This window comes from Scaptodrosophila lebanonensis, unplaced genomic scaffold (genome assembly GCF_003285725.1).
Source record: "Scaptodrosophila lebanonensis strain 11010-0011.00,11010-0021.00 unplaced genomic scaffold, SlebRS2 tig00001415-arrow-pilon, whole genome shotgun sequence".
Taxonomy (NCBI): Eukaryota; Metazoa; Arthropoda; class Insecta; order Diptera; family Drosophilidae; genus Scaptodrosophila; species Scaptodrosophila lebanonensis.
Genome location: NW_022060742.1, coordinates 6,658,970 through 6,671,109, shown reverse-complemented (window position 1 = coordinate 6,671,109; position 12,140 = coordinate 6,658,970). Strand labels below are relative to the sequence as shown.

General features: G+C 36.3%; 1 protein-coding gene across 7 annotated transcripts in view; it reads right to left on the bottom strand.

The window, feature by feature from the left end:
* The window catches only part of LOC115632971 (phosphatase and actin regulator 2), a 188,274-nt gene that overhangs the window by 64,583 nt on the left and 111,551 nt on the right, over positions 1 to 12,140 (bottom strand). For 2 of the 7 annotated variants that reach the window (XM_030530280.1, XM_030530281.1), the window contains exon 1: positions 10,415 to 11,285. The exons of the other annotated variants lie outside the window; for them this stretch is intronic. In XM_030530280.1, coding sequence (XP_030386140.1) covers positions 10,415 to 10,451 — 37 coding nt within the window. In that variant the 5' untranslated portion in view covers positions 10,452 to 11,285. Of the gene's footprint in view, positions 1 to 10,414; positions 11,286 to 12,140 lie in introns of those variants that run through there. 7 annotated transcript variants of the gene reach the window in all.

The window sequence follows — 12,140 nt, the reverse complement described above, 5'->3', positions numbered from 1 at the left end:
AATATCAATATAAACTTTTCGAATGAATGTTTAAGGTCGTTGGCAGGGTGGTTCAGGCGGTTGAGTCAGTGGTTCATGATTAAAATGCGACTTTTTAACTTTTCAGATGTCAATAAAAGATTTGCTTAACCAACGCACTCAACCATTAAGATGTGGCGACACTAGAAAGAGTTATTTTTTGGGTATTTTAGAAGCCTACTGCGAAAATTGTAAAGAGTGAGGAGTGAAGTGCTCAGCACCGCCTATTTAAGGTCTAGATTATCACAAGCGTTTCAAAACAAACACTTTTTCCAAGCAACAGTGTCTTGGGAGTCGGACCGAGCACTCGGAGCATCTTACTTGAAAACCTATCTAACATAAATCAGTTGGATCATTTGAATTACGAAACAATTTGCACACCAACTTCTTGCAAGTCATAGCTTGCGTGTTACAAATTCCCAAAGCAGCTTAGATTTTGATAGTTACTTTTCAAGGTTTCTTAAATGAAACTTGAGTGAAGAAGAGATTTTTTCTTACTTTGCCACCAACTTAAATCTTGAAGTTTATTTATAGTGCATTCTGATTTTCGTAGAGTATCGATTAGGGTTGTATAAAAACATTGATTTTTTTGTTTTGATAAAGAGTACTCGATCTTGTCCGATGTTTTTTTAAACGCGATGCATCGACGATCATCAATGTTGAGGCAAAAATATCGAAACATTAATTTTAAAAGAAATTTCAAAGCAAACAGAATCTTGTTGGCGACTCAAGGGTTAAAACTAAATATAAATTTCAAATAAATACCGAAAAATAAATAAATCTATGCATTGATGTTTGGTCGCGATTTATCGAATTACTATCGATGGCACTTGACGATAGATCGATTGCGTGAAACATCGATGCTTTGTACTTTATTTACAACCCTAGCATCGATAACTAACTCTTATCGCGTATGTTTACAATTTCCAACACATGTATATTGTTGTTAACTTTTTAGACTTATTTGGCACGAATTAAGCTTCAAGATCTTACAATTCTAGCAGAAGACAAGTAGGTTGGCATTAAAATAAAGCCTAAGCGTGAAATTCTCGAGTAGGCGGCAGACAAGCCCCATAAAGACAGCCGCACAATAACAATATAAATGGGCCAGACGAGCGCAGCTTGGAAGGGGAAGTAGAAGTCGAGCAGACGGAAAGGATGTGCAACACAATAAAAACAAGAGCGACAACCATAACAACACCAACAACACTGGCAAATGAGCGACGATATACAGATTGCTTCAAACTGTATAAAATGCGATGCGACAAAGCTGTGGAGACGAGTCGAGACAAGTCCAAGACTAGCCTAATAATTAACTTGGCTGACAAAATTGAAATTGTTGAGCGCCAAAAATGCGTCAATAAATCAAGAAAACCATCTGAAGGATACACATAACGAATGCTGCCTTGCCAACAGGACGACACTCGACACTAAATGCAAATGCAGACGTCGAAGGGGGGGGCGAAGAAGAAGGAGAAGAGGATAGAAAAAAGAGGAAATTGTTGCACACAAATGCGTTGTAATTGCCCAAAATCAAATGGCCGTAATTTACGTTGACAGGCAACAAGAAGGAAATCGGCTAACAGGCGACAGGAGGACACTACAGTTTTATTTATGCAAATCGCAGGCGCAAAGGACACACAAACACGAGAACACACCGGACGACGACAGACAGACAGACAATAGAGGACAGCAATGCCATATTAGAATTATGCAAATAAGCTGCCAGGCGAAAAGGCAAGAAAACTAAGACTGCGGGGCAGCGAACAGTGCACAGCAATTCAAGGAGAGTGCGAGCGCCTGTGGGTGGGCAGTGAGTTTTGCTCCTTGACGACAGTTGCGGTGCGATAGTTGTCCTTGAATGTGGAGCAGAGCAGAGAGTCTACAAATTATTATGCACACAGCCATCAAGCAATTTCAACTAGCTCGACCCAACGAGGCATAGAGGAGATATTTCTACAGGACATTGCTCATAGGTCGATTCTATTTATTTACTTTTTCTTGTTGTTGCTCTTCTCGCTGTTTGATGCTAATGGAATGCCTTTGTGTAATGCCTGAGCTGGCCAAAAAATGATGCCATGCATAGTTTTAAAGGCATGCATGTCAAAGAAGTATTTATATACGCGATGTGCCAGCTCCGCAAGGTGAAGGACATTTAAATTGCGCGCCATGTCCTTGCTGAGGATGATGTTGCTGGTGCAGAAATTACCAACGATGTGTAAATCGTTTGTCTATTTGGCGAGCATCTGGACCGTCCCACCACGACCCCCACCCCCACCCCCACCACCAACATCATCAGCAGGAACTGCTGCTGCTGCCTCTCTAAATCAAGGCACGCAATACGAGTAAGGAATCACTTAAGAGCATGACGCGGCATGATATGTTGGCGGTTTAAAATTAATGAACACGGCAACAGCGAGTTGTGTTAAGCTGGGCTGGCATTCTATGTCACTTTTCCCGTATGTGTGTATATCTGTGTGTGTGTGTGTGGGTTAGCCACATATCCAGACACACTCACACACAAACTGCCTACATACATGGTTACAGGGTGTGGTAGACGAAAACAATTTCCGGGCTCATCCTATCCCAAAACATATTCTTTGCTAAGTTGAATAAGGGGAACAAATTTACAGTTTAAATTCATGAACTAATCTTTTTTTTAGATTTATCAAATTTAATAACTTTTACAAGTTTTGTGCCATTTCATTGCCTCAAATTGCGGTTAATTTTATTTAAATACTTTTTAAATTTACACTATATTATTTATAGTTTTCTATACGAGAAGCGATTAGGCTTTACTAACAGCTTTCATAACTTGTTATTGAACTTCATTACCCGTTCTTAATATTTATAAAAAAGAAAAAAAAACTAGACTATAAACTTTACAGAATTGTTTAGAATTTATTTAGAACAGCATGTTTTTATTGTGTAAGCAACAGTAAGTAGACGTCTCCCATTTCGATGAATATTTTATATTATGTATTCTAGGATATCTTTATAAATCAATTACTTAGTTTGTCGCATCGAATTTCGTTTGCATGTTTTTATTTATCTATTTTTGTCGTTTACTAATTTTCTCCTAAACAATACTAGAACCAATCACATCAGTTCAAAAACTTAACAAAAAGAAGATAGAACTCGAATTAAATAAAAAAGATCCTCTCACCTATTTAAATCTGTAAATGAAAACGAATTATGTAGACATTTTTAATTAACACGATCCAAGAACCTTCATTATACATTACTAATTTATGAGAGTTACAAACACAGACAAACACAACCGTGAACTCACCTATTAGATTTTTTATAAAACACACCTTGTATTTAATTAAATTTGTTAATATAAACGATTTATGTATAAATAAATAACTAATTTATGGGAGCCACAAACACACAGTTTAAGCTTCTTCCCTTCTAATCCAACCGCGAACTGTCCTAATAGATGTTTTTTTTTTTTTTTTCAAAAGACACCCTGTATTTAAGTATTTATGTTTTTCCTCAAGTATGTGCCGGGTGCGTGGGCGTCTATAAGTGCTTTGGGCGTGTCTGTTGGACCATTAATGTGAGACTGCTTAGATTGCATTTTATTACGCAATAAAGTGTTTTGAGCGCAACCAGCGCCAGCCATAACTTAACAATTGACTAGCTTAGGGCCATTGTACGCCTTCAGCGATTTTTTATGCCCATTATTTTCTAAAAAACAATGACGAAAAGTTCGCATTAAAACGCTCAAATCTGAAAAATGCAGGCAATCTTCATTTAATCCACAATCCAATCCAAAAGCTTTTGCCAATCGCAAAAGCTTCTCAATCCCAAAGCTCAACATAAGAGAAATACAACTTTAAAAGCTTTTAAGCTCTCGCTGCTGTTAGTTAACAGCGCTTTAACAGTTTTGAATTGAAACTTAATGTTAACTTACCAACAAATAATGTGGAATTTTCGAAACAAGAAACTCACCTGAAATGATAGAAATATAAAGACATTTTTGGATTAGCACTAAGTTTAAAAGGATTTCAATGTATTTAAGGACTGATGCAATACATGGTGAAGGCACTTTAAAGGCACTTAATGGTTTAAAGAGACGTCGAAAAGTGTACTTTTGAGGGCGCCTAACTTATGAACATACGCAAACACACGCACGTCAATATGTATTTGGATAGGTATATATGTGCATGAGTACATACAATAGTATAAAGGTATGTATGGGAAGATTCACACAACTTTTTATCAAGCTCGAGTGGCAAATGTGTTCGAGACTGACTGGCAAAGAGGCTCAGCAGGCTACTTAACCTTGATGATCAACTTTTGTCACACATAAAAACGCACTTGATATGCACACACACACACACCAACAAACGGCCACACAGATACACAGACAAGCAGACCACGTGTGTGCGTGTATTTACTTAGACTGCGAATCAAAGTAAAAGTAAACAAAGTCAAACTAAATGACGCGTATTTATGTGCGCCATTCGTGGCACTTCACTTAAGTAGCCTTTGCCTTTCCCTTTGCCTTAGCCATTGCTTAGGGCGCAAGACGCACAAGGAGGCGTGGCACTAAGGATGCACATGTGCGTGTGTGTGTGACCTCGAGCTGTTGACAGCTAGGGCGTTGCTTGGCTAAATAAATCAAAACTAATTTCAGCAGCTGTCACACTTGGCGTATGCGTTATATTTGTAGTTACACATTCATTCTTACTATATATGCGATTTATCCAACTGCCTGCACTCCCCATTCCTCGCAGTTTCTGTTTGTTTTTCTTGCTGTTGTCGCTCTAATCTATCCCTGAGCTATTGGTTTCAGTTTAATTGCTTTTGTGTGGCTGCGAAGATTTGACAACAGATGCCCCAACAGAACTCAATTAAAGCAACGTCGCTCAGCATCAACATCGTCATCGTCGTCGTCGTTGACGACAGCAGTTATGTAATAAAGAATATACACTGCCGCATCTCTAAGTAACACGCAAGCGTGTGTGTTAGTTACCAGCATATGCATTTATATGATCAACTTAAATGTGTGTATGTAATACAATTATTGACATCAGTTTATGCATATGCACGTATATATTTATAAACTACAATCAACAAGTGGGCGAGTCGGCAATTTAAGGCAATTTCACTACAAAGTTGCCATACAAACAGCCTTACACTTACACAAGATTTGAATATAAATTTGACCTTAACAGCATATTTGTGCACGACTAATGCCTAACAATATCAACCTACGTAGTCATTTGGTTACGCATGCATGACCTTTGTAATTAAACTTTGTAACGCACAGACAATAAAACTTTGGAAAGTATCGATGGGACAGGTTTGAAGTAAAAACATAAATAACTATAATGTGCAAACAACTATCGCCAATTTGAATAAGAATTTCTACCTAAAATAGACATTAAAGTATCCATAGTAAGCTAATAAGTACCGGAAAAATGTGCAATTCGCTACAGCATTAGTAAGGTAGTTAACCATTTTTGTTTTTCTTATTTGACTGAAATATAATAATGGTTTTTACACGTGGAAGGTTTATGAAAACCACAAGTTGATGAATTGCATAAAATGTAAAAGGGGTTTCAAGATGAACAGCAATCAAAATGACTAAGAACAACAACTAACCAAATCGAATAATTGGGGCAATACGATTGACAACTAGAGACATTGCTTATACTGTTGCCACTTCTTTTTTTTTTTTTTTTGAAAATTTTGAGTCGCGTAAAAAACGAATCACTTTTGATTCCAAAGACACTCAAATATAATAAATATATAAAAGAATTATTCAAAAAATAGAGAAATAAGTAAAGATATAAATAAATAATAATAAAAATAAAATAAATACACAAATATTAAAAAAAAATCAAAAAATAAAATTTAAAAAAAAATAAAAACAAAAGAAAAATTTTACATATAAAAAAAATATATAATATAAATGTGAATTATGCCTATTTAAATAAAATAGGGAAGACTATTCTAGGGACACCGTTTTATCTCGACTGAAAAAAAGAATTTTTAAGCCTATTTACTTAAGCAAATGGTTTGTTAAAGTTTATTAATAAGCGCTTGCCAAGAGTAGAATAGATGAAGATGCTGGTCGTCTATTGAAAACAAGATGCTATTCTGGCGATTAAGTCAAGCGAAAGTTAAACAATTTGGCTGACTTGAATACACACACACACACACACAAACATAGAAAAAGTGAGGTAACAAGCAAATACATACACATACCTATACACACACACACACACACACACACAGTTAGACAACTTCTAATGACGTTGCATATTTATAGATAAAAACAAATAACACAGCAAAGTGCCAGCATCTAAACCAATCAGGCAGCAAACTGGCTTACAAGCCAGCATGCCAAACAACTTGGCCAACAAATTTAATTCACAAACACACGCACACGCAGAGACATAGTGAACATACTAGCATTCATAGAAGTAGCAGCAACAGAAACAACAACAACAACAACAACCACCCACACACTATAATTTCCGGTTCAATTAAACGCTTGTTTATTTATTTATGTATACGAGCGAGCGCCCACAATAGTGGTCGCCGTGCTCGTCGCGTTGTGACTTGTGGTTATAAATGCTCGACTTTCTGCAGCCCGCCAGACAGGGTAAGGGGCTGGGCAGTGGGGGCGTGGTCAGCTGTTGTTTCTATTTAATTGTGAGCAAGAAAAATGGCACTAATTTGTTTATGAATGAATCGCACAGATGGCCGAGCGATCACATGTGTGTGCTTTTCCCATATATACATATATATATATACATACATATATATAGTATATAGTATGTATCGATGACAATACAGTGAGATCTGTGGAAATTTTCGATTAACAATTTGTGCCTTAAACTGCTCAGCTAAACAGCTGAATTCAGCCCTGGATTATGCGAGTGTATAAAGGCACTTAGTTTTTGATTTTCTAACGTTGTGTCAACTAAATAATTTGCACGATCCCCATGCATCTCTCAATAAGAAAATTGAAAGCAATGCATATTTTTCTTTCACATATTAAAGGTACTTGGCTGATGCTGTAGAATGGTCACTCTCTTTTGGCTGCATAAGATGTGGCAACACTGTACTCGCAGCATTGCAAAATCTAATAAATGTTAAAGGAAAACACCTAAATCAAATTATCAAACATAAATAAACAGAAAGGATTTCGATTTGTCAATAAAAGCAAATTGTAGGAATGCCCTAACTGGGTGATAATAGGAACACCCCGTAATCACTAACAATAATTAAGCAGTGAAGTAGTGATAAGTAATCGATAATCGATAGTAGGAAATAACAGGGAAGTAACTGGTCAATTGATATTGACCAGCGAACGAAGGAGGACGCCTGTGAAATTTTGAATTAAACGGATTTTGTGAAAGATTGTTATTTGCAATAAACATAAATAATATTGTTAATTATAAGAAACTTAATTAATCCAATAAAACAAAACAAAAAATATTAACTACAATACGCGCTTTACAACGGAAAATGTTTCAACTTGTATTTTGTATTGATTCATACTGGTATTTAATGTCTACATTTGTTTTCGGAATGCTTTTTCAGAGTTCTCCAAACAATCTTTCTTAACCTTTTAGCTGCAGCTGAAAAGTTTTTCGAACGACAATTTCTGAAATGTTTTTTCAAACATTCAAGATTCAAGAAGCACCCAAATACCGAGTTTAAAACACTTTTAATACTTTGCCAGTTCCACAGACGCACAAACGAATTGTTGCCAAAGACTAAAAAGGTGTTTGGTTTCTTCAAATCAATTAATAAGCACTACTATTTAATTACACCCCATATACTTCTGGAACTAAACCAAAGGATTTAATATGTGGGTCGAGAAATCAAAGTCAAAAGTCAAATCGGCTGAAAGCAAAGCACTGTTTTTTTTTTCTCTTTCGGTTGCATCAGGCATCATCATAATCATGAGCCTGTTAATGCCCCAAAGGTCGTGCAGTCGGCGCCATTGGCAGTTAATCTTGTGAGCGCATTTGACGCGGCCGGTTCGCCCAGTAGCGCGTCTAAAAGGATTAGCGTGCTTCGGCACAATCGCGAGCGCATTAAGTGAAAATATATGCAGCGGTCGTGTGAAGGAAGCCAAAGGGAAGGAGGCGATAGCGCCGGCTGCAAAACGATTGCATACTTTAATGGGCAAAGCACTTAGGCGTACATGTGTGCCAGTCTTTTGATTTATGCATGGGTCTGGGCATGTGTGTGTGTGTGTTTGTGTGTGTATTAGTGTCTGGTGTCGGATGTCAGTGCATAGCAGGGGCGAGCAGGCAGAGCGGAATGGCTGGCAAGCAGCATCGAGTGCGCAGCAAGTTAGCTCGACGTATAAATAGCGTGAAAATTGAATAAAACAAAAAATAACTTAAGCATGTCATACATATGTCGACTACAAGGGTATACATACATATATTATTGGGCCACGATGATTTGTAAAGGCGCTGTGCGCAACTGAATTTAAATGTTTAAGAAAAATGAATAATCTGGGGTGCTGGATATATAATCTGAGGCATAAAAAACATATAAAATACTTATTTATACAACCTCTTCAGAAAACTTATTAAACGATGATGACAAATGACAGATATGAAAACGTTCAAATCAATCTAACATAAAACTATGTCAGAAATTTATAGATTTTCGATAACAGCAATGAAAGAAAGCATCGAACTAATATCGAATAAATAAATAGCAAAAAGTCGGCAACAGAAAATATAACTTTTATAGTCAATATCTATCTAAATTAACGTCTCCCCAAACTTAATATTAAATAAAATATAAAAAAATATATATGTAAAATATATAATTAAAAATATATATAATAATTATAAAGATTAATAAAAAAATGTTTAATGGTAAAAATAAAATTAATAAGAAGAAAATACCTTAATAATAAGCTCAATATAATTAAATGTGTAGTGACTAGTAATAATTTAGAAGTAATCCAATACTTGTAACGGTAGGATAAGACTTATAAATAAATAAAAAAATAAAAATAATTATCGAACTAGAAATAAAACATTCTTAGAAGGAACCAACTTTTTAAAAATCAAGTATGGCAATAGTTTGTAATAAAAAAAAGGTCCGAATAATTTTAATATTAATGATTGTCTGATCACCAAGTATCGAACTAGCATTAAAAAAATTAAGCAACTAACATCCTATAGAAAACCAAAAAAGAAGTAGACAGACACAATCCGATTCTTATTCCAGCAGCATAAAATACTTTAGGTTTGAAATCTAAATCGATCACGGATCTTTTCCGCTGTATTAGTCAACACTAATTTCAACTTAAGTTCAACATTTTGAGAAATAGTTTGGGCATTAACAAAAATTATTCAATTATTGCGAATTCTGCTAGGTTTTGTAAAATTACTTTTAACTCTACATATCATTTACATTATTTAAAGCCAAACATAAAGTTTAAACAAAGTTATCAGTAATCTTAGAATTCAAAAAACAAAAATGCGCTTTGCCTTCTAATTTAGACATATTATACAATATATATAGTCCTCTATGCTTCGCGCTGCACCGATTGTAAGGCGCAACTGAAAGCGGCATTCATCGTGTGCTCAATCAAAAGGCTATCGAGCAATTCACAGGCTATTCGCACAAGATGACAACCACGATTGCACACATACTCGCACATATAACGAAACACACTCACACATACACACACACATGTACACAAAAATGTAATATGCATGTAGATTTAAAGAAATCTCATGCATTTTACGGTCGACACAGTCAATAGAAATAGTCGACTAAAAGGTAAAAAGCCAATTGCACTTGCCATAAAAATGTTAACTAACAGCAATGGTTGCCATAACAGAGAGCTACAGAGCAGCTGCAGAGATGGATTGAGTGAGTGCATGAGAGCGGGAGAGCGGGAGAGCGGGAGAACGGGAGAGCGATTGGGAGCTGCGCATGGTGTTGAAATGTTGTGCTGTGACGACGAGACGACGCGTTGACAACGTCCATGACGTTGCATAGAAAAATGCGAAAATGCGTAGAAGAGTCAACAAAGGAAGATGACGAAGAAGAAGAAGATGAAGAAGAAAACAAATGAAACGCAAAATGAAACTTTGTAATGCCTTTCGGCCAAATGAGGAGCGCATTCATTGTGTGAGGGGGTTAGGCGGTCAGCATTGCAGCACAGACCCGGAATCGAGCATGGGAATGAGAATGAGACGAGCACGAGCACGGGCTCTCTAATGAGCGGAAGGAAGCGCGAGGTGCGACGCGAGAGGCGCGCTTTAACAAACGAAGGAGCTAACGATGTGCGTTTCAGGTTTGCATATTTACGGGGTGGCTGTTGTTGTTATTGTTGTTGTTTTTACTGTAGTTGTTGTTGTTGTTGTTATTGTTGATGGCGTACATTTACCTTTGAAACAAGCACAACCCATGATGTAGCCCATCATCAGCGTGGCTTTTGGTCGTTTCCAAGCTGCCGTTGCGGATGTGGGTGAATGGATGGCACGAACGAGGCTGAATTGTTGCGCGTCTCGGCTTACAGTCGGTTTTAGGATTTCTTATTGTTGTTGTTGTTGTTGCTGTTGCTCTTGTAATTGTATTTATTAATGGTGTGTGTGAGTCTGTTTGTGTGCGTGTGTGTATGGTTTGTGTCTATGCTTAACATGGCACATCAATTAATAATTATTATGGCGCCTTTGCATGTATTTTTAAATACGTAATCAAGTTTTATGACGCGTTGTTCGTTTATCAGCCACACAGGCACACTCTCACGCACACATGCAGCAGGGAATAGTTCACTTAACGCTCACTTCACAATTGCCATGAAACATTTATTTATTGCCCTAATGAGTGGCCAGCAAAGTGTGTTAAATGTTTTTTTTTTCTTTTTATAGTTGTTGCTATTTTGTTGGTGTTGTTGTTGTTGTAGTGCCGGTTTATCTCGCTAGCATGAGTTACACGTTGGTTTTATCACATTTTCATGTTGTGTGGCTGCTCTTATCGACTAATAAAGCATTTCGAATTCAATTCATTCTGATGATTTTTGATTCCTCACTTGTATTATTATGTTTACTCTTGTATTGTTACGATTATTATTATTATTATTATTATTATTGATTATCACTTGCTGCTTCTGTTCAATGTCCGTCACAGTCCGCGGTGCGCTTTCGAATGGCACTTGCGATTATTCGATGATTTCACTCGTTGCCAACATTTTTACATTTTCAATATTGCTGTTCTTTTAATTTCATTTCATTTCGGTTCAGTTCATTCATTTGTGTCGTTTGTGCGTTCAATTTTTGTTGATTGTGCAGTTGTTATTTATTTTTATTTACAATATATCACATTAAGCACTGAGAAGAGCTGTGCGTTATTAAATTAAATTGACAACCAACATGAGAAATTTATTGAAAGCCGCTTCGCTCCGTAAATACTTTTGTGCATCAGCTCGAGGCAATGTCGACAAATGACCCCCTCGTCAAATGTACATATATGGGCATTTATTCATTTTTACAACTGACAACAAAATTAAAAAAACTCAAGAATTTCGACTTACAAACACCGAAACGCGTAAAGCTGAGCTTCATTTTGGTCGGGGTCACCAAAAGATAACTCATCAAATTTTTGTGCGGTTTCAAGCTAAATATAAATCTAATATATCAAATCGGTTTATTGGAATTTGGGTTAATTCCGAAAATTGCTAATGAATATGGACTCCTGATTTTCTCTAATTTATTTGTAACCGTACTGTTATGGACCTGTTTTTCCATAAAAGGAGAGGGTCCTGCACATTGAATGAAACAAAGAATAGACCAGCATGTTTATGTTTCAGTATTGGAGAAAGTCGTATGGCCGTTGCAATGGATCTTCCCGCCTGATAATTATCCGAAATGCCGAAACGTTGCGGATATTGTTTTCAACAAAAAACATGCCAAAAATATTAAAATAATACTTTTATGTTTAAATTGTAGTGCGTCTTTAGTTCCCTTTTAAAGACATTAAAGACGATAGATCTTTAAAAACAATTCCTTTACATTTTGATATAGTTTTTTTAAGGATCTACAAAAACGAGAGATATTATTTATAAATAGTTCGTTTTAGCATCAACTTTCCTTACAAAACCGAACAAACAGAAA